This window comes from Macaca mulatta, chromosome 14 (assembly GCF_049350105.2).
Source record: "Macaca mulatta isolate MMU2019108-1 chromosome 14, T2T-MMU8v2.0, whole genome shotgun sequence".
NCBI classification, from domain to species: domain Eukaryota; kingdom Metazoa; phylum Chordata; class Mammalia; order Primates; family Cercopithecidae; genus Macaca; species Macaca mulatta.
Window position 1 is genome coordinate 15,308,373 of NC_133419.1, and position 15,414 is coordinate 15,323,786.

A 15,414-nucleotide genomic window follows, 5' to 3' on the forward strand; every position below is an offset into this window, starting at 1 on the left:
CAAAGGAGATTGTTCTGTTTCAGAGCTTACCTGTTACTTCTAGCTCTCTCTATAATGTCAATGGCGTCATGCTGAGTCATTCCCAACACCTGCCAGCATTTTACAAGTTTCTTAGAAATTCAACAAGAGTTGCTGCTTGCCCTTTCCACTTTCTCAATATAACTAACTACATGTAAATAGCCTCCCCACTTTTCCATGTGGTCTCACCTTTCTATCTCTTCTGATTCTGAAAACAATCACCTGGAGTAGGTACGCGAGGCATCATGAGTTCCATGTTATAGATGAGGAAACCGAGACACAAAGATGCTAAGTGCCTCACTTTACTGCAAGGGAGAAGCAAAAGTATTAAGTGCCAGCACATTGTGCTCCCAGAAAATCACATGTAGCTTTGACCCTACCCTCTAAAAGAAACAAAGAGAAACCCATTTTATGTTAGAGGAAACTGAAGTTCAGGTTATCAAGTACATTTTCAATCTGGACTGTAGTGCATTTTCTCTCTGATCTACTATGGCCATGCTCACCTTCAGCAGGACCAAAAGGTCCTTCCCCAGTCTGGAGGGCTGGGCTGAGCACAGGTAGAATGTGGTGTCTAAGTGGGGCTTTGGAGGCCAAGATAAATAGGCATGTTCAGCACCTGCAGCTCACAGGCCTGGCATGCACAGCAGCTGGATTAATAGGAGCTGGAGCTCTGCCCTATCCTAGGCTGGATCCTTCACTCCAGGAAGGCAATTAGGAGAATTTGCTACTGACTGGGGTTTCTAATCAGTCCTCAGCTTCTAATTAGGCTTCTGCAATGCCCAGAGGAAAGAAATTTTCAGAAAAGGGCCTCTGCAAAGTTTACTTTCTCAATTCCTCCTCACTCAACCTTCATCTCGTCTGGCAGCCTCCTCCATAATCCAGCCTCACCTTGGGGATGAGGGAGATACCTCTGTTTTCTGCTCTCTGAGGAGCTGACATCAACCCAAGGTGACCCTTTCTGGCCAATCTCATTTACAGAGACTGTGCGAAGTCCCAGCAATCTGCTTACTCATTTATTCAGCTAATATTTAATTAGCTATAGATAAAGTACCCACAGCAGTGTCTGGCACATCATATTTTTTCTATCTCTGTTTAACTCATTGAGTCTTTACGACAATCCTATGGGGTAGATACTATTTTTATTCTATGCTACAGGTGAGGAAACTGAGACTCAGAGAGGTGAAGTAACCACTCATGGTCACACAGGTAATAAGAAGAAGAGCTGAGACTGGAACCAGGGGAGACTGGCTCCAGATCCCTTACTCTTAACCACTATCCTGTACTGCCTAGTATAATTTAGCTGATTGTAAACACAAATTATTTCATATAGAAAATTTGGACAATGTCAAAGTCTAAAAGAAGAAATGTAAACCATTGAACCATTCCAACAAGCACTGTTAACAGTTGGAGGAAATACACTAGAACAGAGTTATTTAGAACATAAGCTCTGCAAGTAGATTGCTCTACCTTGTGGATTTAAGTGAGTTATATCACTTCTCTATGCTCACTTCCTGGGACGGTCAGAAAATTGAAGATGATACATATAAAACCCTCAGAACTGAACCTAGCATTAAGTTGGTGCAAAAGTAATTGCGGTTTTGCCATTACTTTCAATACTATTAATATCCTTCCAGAATTTTCTTCCCTAGGTATTTACATATTTTTAAAATTGAAATCAAAGTTTATATTGCATTTTTATACTGTTTCCTTAGGGTGAGTTTATAAGAAGAAAAATAACTGTTATAAAGTTTCTCAAGTGGGAGAGGCCTATAACCCACCCTGATACCCTGAAAAGTACTGAGACCTCTCATTGGACAGCTCATGAATGTTGGGGGCATTGAACACCATATCCTGAGACTCCATACCCTAAAAGTCTATGTGACCACAGGAAAAGAAAAAACTAACTCCCAATCTTGATGCAACACTGGTGAGATTGCCTTCTTCTAATATACCACATGCTGTTGAACAATCTCAAAGGTAGTCAGAATGCTCAAAACTCTTAAGTAAAGCAGAAACCTCCACTAAGAAAAAAAGTTTTATATACATAAAATTATAGAAAACATTGCTATATAATGTTATAAATATTATGTAAAACACTGTGATATATGTCCTTCTAATCTTGACAGAGGCAATTATGACACATTTAATTTAGAAAACTTATTAATAAAGATATATATATTTATTTCTTATCCTTACTTGTGATGGAGAAAATTTATATCCCAAAATATGTATATTCCTCATCCTGCTATTTTGCTGTATGTCTAACACTAACAGCCACCACTGATGACACAGTCCCATCCACCAGGAAGACCCTTCAGTCCTTTATGTGGTTTCCACACAGGCCAGCTCCCCACCCAGGCCAGCTGAGAATAATTTACATCCCTGAACCTCTGTGGAGGTCTGAGTTTGAATCCCTTACCTCAGGGGAAATTCCCCAGCTTCCTATGTAGATCAGTGGTCCTTCTGAGCTCTAGCCCCGCAGCATTTAAGAGCCAAAATACGTGTATGCACAGGGAGATGTTTATAGCATTCGAACTCCAGGCTCCTCACATCCAAAATATCCTATTGCACCTAAGTAATTTGGGTCACTTTGGTATTTTCAATTTTTTATTATGAAATAACAGTACCATAATTATAGATCTTTATAGATGTTAATAATTACCTCCTTTATAGATGTTAATAATTATATCCTATTATAGACATTAATGATTATAGATATTAATTATTTTAACCCTAGGGGTAATTTCCTAGAAATGGAACTATGGGGGAAAAGGGCATTTTTTTTTTTTTTTGAGACGGTCTTACTCTGTCACCTGGGCTGGGGTGCAGTGGCGTGATCTCAATTCACTGCAACCTTCTGGGTTCAAGCAATTCTCTCGCCCAGCCTCCCAACATAGCAGGCGTGCACCACCACACCTGGCTAATTTTTCTTCTTTTTTTTCTTTTTGGTAATTTTTTAGTAGAGACAGGGTTTCACCATGTAGGCCAGGCTGGTCTTGAACTCCTGGCCTCAAGCAACCCATCCACCTCGGCCTCCCAAAGTGCTGGGATTACACGTATAAGCCACCACACCCAGCTGGGAAAAGGGCACTTTTATTTTTAAGGGCCTTCACGTGAATTAGCCAACTGATTTCAAGATGCTCCCCAACACTGCAGCGTAGGAAAGGAACTGTTTGCCATCACTCCCGTTAATAATGAATATAATTTTCTTTCAAATATTTGATGATTCCTTAGGCAAAAAGTATCTCATGACTACATTAACTTTTTGTGATTTGTATTGCCTACCTATTATGTTAAATTTTTTCATATATTTAGCCATTTCTCTTTCTTTGTAAATTCAGAACTCATATATTTTCCCCGTTTTTCTATTGAATTGTTTAACTTTTCTGATTGAATTATAGAAGCATTAAGGCTCTCTCCTCTCATTGTTTAATGAATATTTATTGAGTGCCTAGTGTAAATGAAGAGTTGTTCTAGGCCCTACAGATGCAGCAGTGAACAAGGCAGACTCAAGGAAGAGCATTAGGACAAATACCTAATGCATGCGGGCTTAAAATCTAGATGACGAGTTGATAGGTACAGCAAAGCACCATGGCGCATGTGTACCTATGGAACAAACCTGCACATTCTGCATATGTATCCCGGAACTTAAAATAAGACAAAATAAAATAGACTCACCTGTATTTATATATACCAGGAAAAAATGAACAAAAAATAATTTGAAAAAAAACAGGAAAAAAAAGCTCTGCCCTCGTATAGCTTACATTCTAATAGGCAGCAACAGAGAGAGTCATGTTATAAAGAAATAGAGAAGGATGCTGTGACAGAAACTATTTGGAGTAGCGACAGAGAAAGGGAACTTCCGGAGGTCAGAAAAGGTCTTGCTGATGGGGTATTTACACTGAGACCTGCATGTAAAGAAGACACAAGCACACCTTCTTAAGTGAGTAGAATTTCAGGCAGAAGGAACGGTAAATGCAGAGACTGAGGCCAGAATATGCTGGAGTCTCAAGAAACAGATAGAAGACTAGTAGGAGATCAAGCCCAGAGGGAGGCTGGGGTAGATCACAGATAATCATGTAGGCCGCAGTAAAAATATCAGGTTTGAGTCTAACTGCAATGGGAAGCCAAAGGAAGGTTTTTTAATAGGGAGTTTACAGAATCTGATGTAGGTTTTAAACAATTTCTCTTGATTCTATGAGAAAAATGGATTATAGAGAGGCAAGAGTAAAAGCAGGAACACATTTAGGAGGCTATTGTGGGAGTGTCCAGAGATGAGGGACACCAGAAGAGGTAGTGCTAATGTTCTACTTACACACACACACACACACACACCCCACACACACACGTACACGAATTGCGCTGCCTGGCCCTTCGTGGTTGGTTTAATCGGACACTGTGGCAACCACCACCGTTGAGATGGCGGATGGGCCGTGGAGATGGTGGATCCTCCTGGGTTCCTGAGATACTCTGATAAGCAAACCTGTGAGAGATATGTACCTGGAACAAGAAATAAATCTGTGCTGTTTTAAAGCACTGAGATTTTTATGTTATTTAACAGTGCAGCATAACCAAGGATAACCTGGCTGAATAGTGGGAAATGAAATGAAATGAATGAATTTCAGATGGTATGAAGTAAATCTAACAGGACATGCCTTCCGTGTATGTCATAAATACCCTTTTAGCATTTGATTTGCCTTTTTTATTTTTACGTGATGTTTTGGCATACAAAATTTTTAACATTTTTTCGTAGACACATAAAATTTAGTATTATATTTGCTTTTTTATTTTTATGCGATGTTTTGACATATGGAATTTTTAACATTTTATGTTGACACATACATATGCCTTTATGCTAACTTTCTGTATTTTTAGGTTTAAAAAAGTACATTTCCACATTTTCTTTATCCATTCATCTTGTTGATGGGCATTTCCACAAAAAAAATTTTTAATGTTAAGTAAATGTCCCACTCTGAGCGATGACAAAGTGACAAAGATTCACTTATATTTTCTTTATACCATGTGACAGATCTGACATTTGTTTTGATACAAGCTGTGAGATACAGTTCAAACTTCTCAATAGGTAACAGTCATTTCACTATCAATGATTCAATAAATGTTTCTTTCTTCACTAATGCAAAATACCATCTTTATTAATACTAGCTCCTTGTGGATACTTGGATTTGTTTCTGAGCTTTGCAATGTGTCCTATTGATGTATCTACCAATTCTTACATCCGAAAAACATTGTTTTAATTATGAAAGCCTTATAGTAAGTTGTTTTTTTTTTTTTTTTTTTTTTTCCTGAGACAGAGTCTCGCTCTGTCGCCCAGGCTGGAGTGCAGTGGCGCGATCTCGGCTCACTGCAAGCTCCGCCCCCCGGGTTCACGCCATTCTCCTGCCTCTGCCTCCCGAGTAGCTGGGACTACAGGCGCCGCCACCACGCCCTGCTAATTTTTTGTATTTTTAGTAGAGACGGGGTTTCACCGTGTTCGCCAGGATGGTCTCGATTTCCTGACCTTGTGATCCGCCCGCCTCGGCCTCCCAAAGTGCTGGGATTACAGGCGTGAGCCACCGCGCCCGGTGCTTTATAGTAAACTTTTATATCAGGCAGGTTAATTGCTCTTTCCCTACTATTCTTTTTTTTTTTTTTTTTTTTTTTTTAGTTTTTCTTGGCTGTTCTCACCTGTTTACTCTTACTATTCTACTATAAATATTGAAATATTTTTTCTAATAATATATTATTTTTCTAACAAATCCTCACACAGAGATTACGAAAGTGACACCCTTTTCATAATATCTAGTGATACTCATTTTGACAGTTTGGTGTACACTCTTCTAGAAATTCCAGTGCTTATATAAACATGTAAAACCATGAATACTTCAAAACTGTTTTTCAATTTAAATGGTAGAAAGCCAAAAAAATTGACTTAAAAATTTAAAAATGAAATTTGTCGATGTAACCAAAAACACTTTATCTGGATGGCTCCAGACAAGACTTGCTTCAGAAATTCAAATATCCTCAGGTTACAGTCTTGGAGTTTGGGGCTTTCCAAAAGTCCGAACATCGTCAGACCTCAGTCTTCCTTTCTCCCTCTCTTAACTTCTCTCTGGGCTATTTTCACTCATTCAGTGGCATCAGAAGCCCCAGATATAAATACTCAGAAGTTTATCAGGAAAAAAAGAGCATCTTTAAGTATCCCAGTTAACAGATCAGTACACCCACCTACAGCTGCTATGAGTATTGGCTGCTAACAGCTCACAGCTCTCCTTCTCTGGAGAACTGCCATTAGCTAAGGGATCCACTTTTCCCAGAATGCCTGGGAAGTCACACCACTTAGAGGCAGCCCACAGTCAATGGATGCTTGGTGTGGGCTGCAAAAAGCCAAATCCCTTGTCTGGAGGCAGAGCTAGGCCCGTGGCATAATTCACATTCCAGAGTTCCTGTAAGAATCAGGCCACAGCTAGACTCCAGCTGAAACTACAGCCCACCTCTTTGCTTAGCTATTTCCTGTTTCATTCACTCCTTTACAGGTTTCTCCTTCAAGCACTCCCTCAGCGAGGCACTTGTCCAAAATTCTGTCCCGGGTCTTTTTTTAAGGAAGCTAACCTAAGATGCATCTCTTCCCAAAAGTCCAAACAGAAGTTCTGGCGTGAGGGATTACACGCCTGTAATCCCAGCACTTCGGGAGGCCGAGGCAGGCAGATCACTTGAAGTCAGGAATTTGAGACCAGCCTGGCCAATATGGTGAAAACCCATCTCTACTAAAAATACAAAAATAAGCCAGGCGTGGTGGTATATGCCTGTAGTCCCAGCTACTAGGGAGGCGGAGGTGAGAGAATCGCTTGAACCCGGAAGTTGCAGTGAGCCGAGATCACGCCATTGCACTCCAGCCTGGGCTACAGAACAAGACTCTGGCGCAATGCTTAACAATAACAATAACACTATTAATGATAACAATAGTAATGATTATGTTATACATCAAAGCACTCTAGATGGCCCATTGTGTCAAAAGGAGGAGAGGTAATATCTACTGTATAGTCACCCCATTCTACAAGTTCCCCAGGGAATGTTGAATGGAATATTCTTATTGCTGGCATAGTCCTCCACCCTGTCCCAATTACCACTCTACCTTCTATACCATCCAGGAAGTATTAGAATACACTATATATACTCTTACCACACAGTTATTTCAATAGATATTTAATTACAGCAAATGATAATAATTACTGTCCAAAAATGCATTGGAAGGTAGAATTTCCTGTGCTAACTGCCAGGAGTCCTGATCTGTGGCTGCCACCCTTCTTTGTAATATATTCTTGTATCATCTGGCATCTGCAGTTACAAAAACCACCCTAGTTAGGCTGAATGCTTGCTAATTTCCAAAGGGTTTTATCCCAGTCATGTTACTTAGAAGCAAACGGAGCACATGGCTTCTTTGAGATTTCTTCTGCTGGAAGAGCTCTGATCCTGCAATAATGAGCCAATGAAAGCTTACAGGACACAGAGAGGTTCTACTGAATCAGGACCCAAGTTATTACTAGGAAGAAACATGGGTTTTCCAGGAACCCACAGTCCAGCAGAGGAGATGAGACTATTCACTAAAGAATAATTATGAACAATGTTAGACAAGTGGAGTTCAGTGCCAAATTATGTGGTTCTAACAAAGAGATGGTGGGTTTCAGAGATGAGGGAAGAGACAAGAGCTAGAGTGGTTAGAGAAAGTTGACCATGGAAACCCTGGAAATGGATCTTTAGGGAAGGTGAGCTGACAAACTCCTCAGTGGAGACATGAATGAAGTATGTTTAGACCACCCCAGACTCATACCCTCCTGAGCCAATAATCACTCTTCCTTGAAATTCTGAGCAGACAATGCTGCCAGGTTTCAGCTCCTGATATGAGACTTGACATCAGGACTAAGGATGAGTGCATTGTAAAGAGAACTTCACCAGAAGTCCTAAGATCTGAGTTCCAGTCTTGATATTACCACTGAGTAACTTTAGGAATGGGGAGCCAATGGCAAAGAAAAACCAAGTTCGTTCCCAGTAGAGTCTGCAGTTGAGCTTTGAGACAAACAAGGCTTACTAGTTTTCATGAGCTCCCATAAGATTTGTTTTTATTCTCTCAGAAGTGTGCAGAAGCTGAGATAATGAGCTTCTGCTGAAGTGTGGTCTCCCGGACCGGGCTGGCTTTTCTCTGGAGTCTCAGGGGCTCTCCCAGGTGCTGATTCATAATTCAAGGAAAACCACTGAGATCACTGCATCCCTCCCATAAAACTATCCCCAAAGGCAATTTAAATATCCCACTGGTTTGCTTAGTAAGAAGAAAACCTAAAGTCAGTCAGCTACATACGTCTATTTGAGCAATCTTAGCTGCTTTCTACAAAATGCTTAAACAAACTTAGATTAGCTTCACTGCAAGCCCAAGATGAATCCAACTGAATTATTCCACCAGGTAATTAAGACTTAATTATTACCTTGGCTCTGAAGTAAGGTCCATGCAAACTAGAGAAGGTGAAACTGGGCAGAGAATCTTGCCTTTGTCATCAGAACTTGTCATCTGATAGGACCATGATCAGACTGGGATATCAGCTCTTATGTGAAATATACAACTAAGACTGGATCAGTTGTGTGTGTGTGTGTGTGTGTGTGTGTGTGTGTGTGTTTTGGTTGGGGGGGAATCTACAGCTTTAATCTCTTTGGGCTTTTTTGTCACTAGGTAAATTTTAGAAAATATAAATAGTTTCATGTGGGAGGCATGGTACTAGACTGCAGAGCTTAGACAAGAGATTTTCCTGTAAATGACTCTACTTTCTGTAATTATGCTGGAGTAGAATTAATCATATGTACTAGGACTCTGGCTTTGGAATAATATAGACCTGGATTAGACTCTGGGCTTTTTCATTGACCAGTCATGTGACCTTGGACAAGTTACTTAACTATTCAGAGTCCTAGTCTCCTCAGGGACAAAATAATACACTGTTCATAAGATCATTGTATGAATTATATGAACTAATGTGTGTACAATGCATAATATCATGATCAGTACAGAGAAGATGTTCAATAAATGGTTGCCAGGATTAGGAAAAGCAGCACAGCGTGTTGGTTCAACACTCCAACTCTGGGGTCAGAGAACCAAGGTTAGAATCTAAACATCTTTTCTTTCTAGCTGTGAAACCTCAAGCAAAACATTTAATGTCTCTAAACCTTCATTTCCTCATCTGTAAAATAAAGATAAATACTTATCTCTCATAATGTTATTGTCAAGTTGAAAGGAAATGAAAACCTTTAAAGTGCTTAGCATCTACCTGACTTGGAGCAAGAACTCAGTAAATGTTCACAACAATATTTCGAGACACCGATTTCAGTAAGGTGAGAAACGTTAACGTTGTTGAGCTCCTTCACTCTCCCCAAGGGACTCAATCTTTGAAGGCAAAATGAAGAAGAGTTTGGAGAACGTCCCAAGTTAAAGTAAGTATAAGGGTTGGGGACCATCTCTTCTGTAAAGGGTTCCTCCTGAATTAGAGGAGTCTTTTTCCCTATCCCCTCCAGAGGTCGCATATTCTTTTATGTCACATATTATAATTTAAATATATCACAAGTAATATCATCAACCTATAAATGTTCCTAGACTTTCTTAAAAGGGTCACTGGCCATAAACCATTGCTTTCCCTTTTGTAAACTGTCCTGGGTTCAGGGAATCAGTTGTTTCTCTCTACTCTGGGCCTCACCCAAGCTAATGGTACCCCAATCTCCTTCTTAAAAAAGATCACACAAAACTGGGTATCACCAGTCTGGTCCTAATATTTTTCCCTCTGGGAAATATTTTGAAAATTGCCTTTCTGGAAAATAAGCAAACTCTACCTTGTTAGATAAAAATCCATTCTAAGTTTTCAAGAATCGTTATGTTCTCATTTTATTATTGAAAAAACTGAGGTTCTAATTTGTTGAGCAGTTTTCCAAGGGTATATCAAGAGGGATATGGTCCAACTAAGTCTCTCTCAAGTTATAAAGAAAGAAAAAGAGAAAAAACATGGACCACAAAGAACTCCAAAATCAATCTTTATACTTGACGCCCATAAAAGTTGACTATTTGCCTAATGGTTTTAGAGAGGCACTGTGATTTTAAAGGTTTGGGGCTCGGGTCTGCAGAAAGGGTCTTTCTCATCCCCTAAGAAGAGAGCATGATAAGATGGAAAGAATACAGAATTTGGAGTTAGAATGTCCTAGGTTCAAATGTCTGTTCTGTTCCTTCCTAGGTGTGTAACAAGTTGGACAACTTTCTTAACTTCTCTGAACTCCACTTTGTTCATCCATAAAATAGTCATAGCTATACCCAGCTTGGAGGGCTTCAGGAAGGACTAGAGCTAATGTATGAAACAGGCCTTGCATGCATGTGCCACAAACTCAGTGTGATAGCATCTGCATCCCAACAATCTGCCACCTAATCTCTGGTCAGGAGCCTCGAACAATTGTGTCTCTAATCAGAGAGACCCCCAGGAATTAGCCATGAGATACACATAAAATGGACTACAACAATTTCAGAATTAGATGTTGAGAAAGGTGTTGAAATTAACCAGGTTTTCTCATGATTTGAAGGTAAAAAAGCTCTGATTAACTGCAGGGACATTTCTTTGGTTCCATAGATTATAAAGATATAGGAAAATGCAGGGAGATAACAAAATAAATTTATAGCTAAAAGGATTTGCCATCAACTAACTCTTCTGCTTCTACTCTCACTTGGAAGTAGTTTTAGAAAATTAATCTCCCAAAGATTTAAATTCCTCATTGGTAAAAATCAGATCATAATATCTGCTTACAGGACTGGTTTTGGAATTAAATAATATATGCAAAGCACTCACAGTCTCTAGTAGAATTGATAAGTAAAATATGTTATAAGCATACCAAGGAAGATCATAACAAAATCAGAAAAAAAAAATACTAAATTTACCAAAATTACATAAACAAATCACAAAAATACGGTGTATGCTAAAAAGTGGGATTTATGTCACAATATCATGTACACAAATTTTAGAACACACCATAGCCACTATATTTTTAACATACATATATTTGTAAATAAATATGAAAAGAATAAACATGGAAGGATATGTATTTTGAATACACTAGAGTGCACCCCTAAGAGGAACAGGGGAAGGAGTAAGAATGAGGCAGGACTAGCAAAAATAATAAAATAAAATGAAATGAAAAAGAGCCTTGCCCTGACCAATGATGATGGTTTATCAGGAACTGAGGAATAAAGGCCGTTCAATTTTCTACCTAAGACCCTATAATATTATGTTTAAGTAACTAGAAATCACTTGAATAGTGCCTGCATTTCCTTATATACTCAGTATTTAGTAGCTAAAGAGCCTAAATACCTAGACATATAAATCATGGATTGTGAGAAACAAAAGATCTAATGGTCATATAATCTAGCTCTGCCATATCATAGAACAGAAAGTGAAGTCCTCGTTGAAGGGAAGATAAACGTTTGAAGGTTACTCAGCTAGTGAGTGCCTGTCATAGAGGTGACAACCATAGAGCTTGAACCATACCATGAAGGCCTTCTAAAGAAGCTGACTTATCCCCAGACCCTGCTGCTGGAGCAAGGTGGATGGAATAGCCCTAGGACATGTTTGACGTGATCTGTCAATGTCTCTCTCCCACTAGGACCCTGATTAGAGCTCAAGTAAGCTCCAGACCCAAGAACAGCTACCATGAGCCCTTTCGTGAAAGTGTGTGCTGCTTGTCTCTCTCTACCCATGTAGTGAATAAAGCAGTCGCAGTGATTCTGCGACAGATGGGGCCTCATTACGAGTTCAAAACCTCTTCCTGGCAGGTCCCAGTGGAATTAGACCTTAGGTGAAAGGGAAGTAAAAGAGGGATCCCATGGAAGCCAGAGGACCTGCCTGTTATCCCCATGTCTGCAGACAGCTAATTATTTGACTTTGGGACAAGTCATTAACCTCTCTGTCAGTTGTCTCAATGCCAAAATAATTACAATATCTATCATGTCCACTTTACAGGGGTGTGGAGACAATCACAGATATTTATGGATATAAAATGTATGAAAGAAGGTAGAAAGAGGTATTATGATTAGTTTTTACTACTATGGATTTTATCAAAAATAGCAATCCCCATGTTGCCACAGCAAAGAAAATTCCTTGTTGTGCTACATGGAAAAAGAGTTTCTTAACAATCTAATTTTTATATTCATGGCTTCATCAAACATAGTTCTAGATTCAAGGACTCTGAATTGGTAGATTCCAACCTGAGGAAATTGGGGGTGTGAGATGAGGGAGGCCAGGCAAATGGTTCAAGGGGAGCAGTGTAGGATAATGGAATCTGGAGACTTGGGTGTGGATCCTGGCTCCTCTACATGTGGGTCAACAGATGGTTTCATTTCTCTAATCTCAATTTCTCAAACACAAACAAGACTAACGTCACCTGTCCAGTAGGACTGTTGCCAGGTTTCCATAAAGTATTGTATATGGCACGTCCTGAGAGAGTAAAGATGCCTTTGAAAAATAAGAGATGGGAACCTGGGCTTCCATGCAAAGACTCCAAAGGAAGTCTTTAGGCATTTTAATGAGTATACTGGATGGACTTGGAATATGGTATTATGCAGTATTACGAAGTGACTTAAATCTGTACCATATGGCAACAGGAAATCTTAGGAAATGCAAAATTTCTATGACTCAAATATAAAGCAAACTAAACATAATTATTTTAACCAATTTGGTAGATCAAAAGAAGGAGCATTCATTTGACTTGACGTTTGAAAGATTCTCCCAGAAGCAGAAGTTTAATGACATTTCCTTTTCTGTGTATCCAATCACAATATTTAGTCTTTTTGTATATGGCATGTACGTAGTCATAATAGAGAAACACAACTTATTGATAGTAGAATCAACCCATAGTCAAAATATAGAGAAGACTTAAATTAGCAAGCATTCCCATATGAATGGGATAAAAGACTGATTTTTTTGTTAATGAGGTGGAAGGGAGAAGAGAGGAAAGAACAAGGGAATAATTTCTTCAACTTACTAAGGGTCAAATTTACTCAATCAAAAAAAAGAATATGTATGTATATATATAATTGAAAGAAAGATACAAATATATTACACAAAGATAGCAATATTAACAAAGTTCATGTGGAGTAAATGGACTATGTTTCAGAACAGAAAATCAACAGCTACCATCTAAAATTGATGGTAATAGCAACAACAAAATTAGCCAACATTATTTAGCTCTATGTGCTGGGCACTGATCTACACCTGTTACAGGTATTAACTTATTTAATACTTAAAAGGCTACAAATTGAGTTCAGTGTATACTGCTCAGGTGATGGATATACCAAAATCTCACAAATCACCACTAAAGAACTCATTTATGAACCAAATATCACCTGTTCCCCAAAAATGTATGAAAATAAAAAATAAAAAGTTATATTCAAATTCAAAAAAGATAATAAATCTATTTTCTCTTCCTTAAAAAAATTAAAAGAGCCCTATGACATAGGCATATTTTTCTGTGTTACAAATAGGTGAATATGTTATTTTAAGAATGTATGAACTCCTCTACCCAACTTTGATTTAATGAAAAGTTGAGGCACAAAGGGGTTAGGTAACTTACCCAAGGTCAAAAAAAGGTAGCAAGCACATGAGTTTGAACACATTATTTACAATCATGGTGTATATATAACCAAAAACATTTTTAATGCAATATGTTGAAGATGATGGCCTCTGAGATGGGGTGGTGATGATTAAAGTAGAAAGAAAGACTTTTTGTTATCAGTTAATACTATTTGACTAGGCAATTTTTTTACTGCCCACCGAATAATTATATAATAAGACAGAAAATATCAATGTGTACTATAAGGGAATGGTGGGCAGGAAGAGCAGATTCATCAGCTTCCAACTTGTGAAAGGCTTTCATGAGAAGAAGTGACTAAAATTGCTATGAGTATCTAGAAGGGGTAAAACTAAGGCCAGTGTGTGAAAGGTACAGAAGGAGAAACCCTAGGTCCAAAAAGAGAATCAACAGGTGGAACTGTTCACAGATGGAGACTCATATGGCAACTGAGTGACCATGTCGTGGGTATACGGTAAGTGAGACTCCAGCCCCAGATGGGATTGGAATAGATGCTGTCTAGGTCTCTTCCAAAGCTGAGAATTGTGTGCCTCTTATCTTTACAGAAATTTCCAAATGTAAACTAGAATTAATTTGAATCAGAAATACCAGCTTCAGGCTCAGTTCCATAAAATGCAAGAGATGTCCAAAGAAAATCAGCCAGTTTCAGAATTTCTTAAAAACAAGCTTTACAAATAGGCCCAGAATTATAAGCCACACTTCCACCATAGAGAGAAATATTCTGTCCTTCACTTCTGAAATTCTTTTTATTTCATTCTCATCCTCAGACCAATAGTCCATATTGTCTCCATGGCCAAGAATAATCTCACCACAGTAACTGAATTCATTCTCATGGGCTTTATGGACCACCCCAAATTGAAAATTCCCCTCTTCCTGGTGTTTCTGAGTTTCTACCTGGTTACCCTTCTTGGGAATGTGGGGATGATTATTTTAATCCAAGTAGATGTCAAACTCCACACCCCAATGTACTTCTTCCTGAGCCACCTCTCCCTGCTGGATGCCTGTTACACCTCAGTCATCACCCCTCAGATCCTAGCCACATTGGCCACAGGCAAAACCGTCATCTCCTACGGCCACTGTGCTGCCCAGTTCTTTTTCTTCACCATCTGTGCAGGTACAGAGTGCTTCCTGCTGGCAGTGATGGCCTATGATCGCTATGTTGCCATTCGCAACCCACTGCTCTATATCGTGGCCATGAATCCCAGACTCTGCTGGAGCCTGGTAGTAGGAGCCTATGTCTGTGGGGTGTCAGGAGCCATGCTGCGTACCACGTGTACCTTCACCCTCTCCTTCTGCGATGACAATCAAATCAACTTCTTCTTCTGTGACCTACCCCCACTACTGAAGCTTGCCTGCAATGACACAGCAAACATCGAGATTATCACCATCTTCTTTGGCAGTTTTGTGATTTTGGCCAATGCCTCAGTCATCCTGATTTCCTATCTGCTCATCATCAAGACCATTTTGAAAGTGAAGTCTTCAGGTGGTGGGGCCAAGACTTTCTCCACATGTGCCTCCCACATCACTGCTGTGGCCCTTTTCTTTGGGACCCTTATCTTCATGTATCTGCAAAGTGGCTCAGGCAAATCCCTGGAGGAAGATAAGGTCTTGTCTGTCTTCTACACAGTGGTGATCCCCATGCTGAACCCTCTGATCTACAGCTTAAGAAACAAAGATGTAAAAGATGCCTTCAGAAAGGTCACTGGGAGACTCCAGGTGTCCCTGACCATGTAGATCCAA

At 39.4% G+C, this 15,414-nt stretch overlaps 2 protein-coding genes across 2 annotated transcripts in view; one reads left to right on the forward strand and one right to left on the reverse strand.

The window, feature by feature from the left end:
- Nucleotides 1-15,414, reverse strand: part of OR9Q1 (olfactory receptor family 9 subfamily Q member 1) — a 126,348-nt gene that overhangs the window by 44,323 nt on the left and 66,611 nt on the right. The gene's annotated exons all lie outside the window — the stretch shown is intronic.
- On the forward strand, nt 14,464-15,408 carry OR9I1 (olfactory receptor, family 9, subfamily I, member 1). Its single transcript, NM_001193996.2, is given in 1 exon segment — nt 14,464-15,408. A coding segment is annotated over 1 exon segment (945 nt).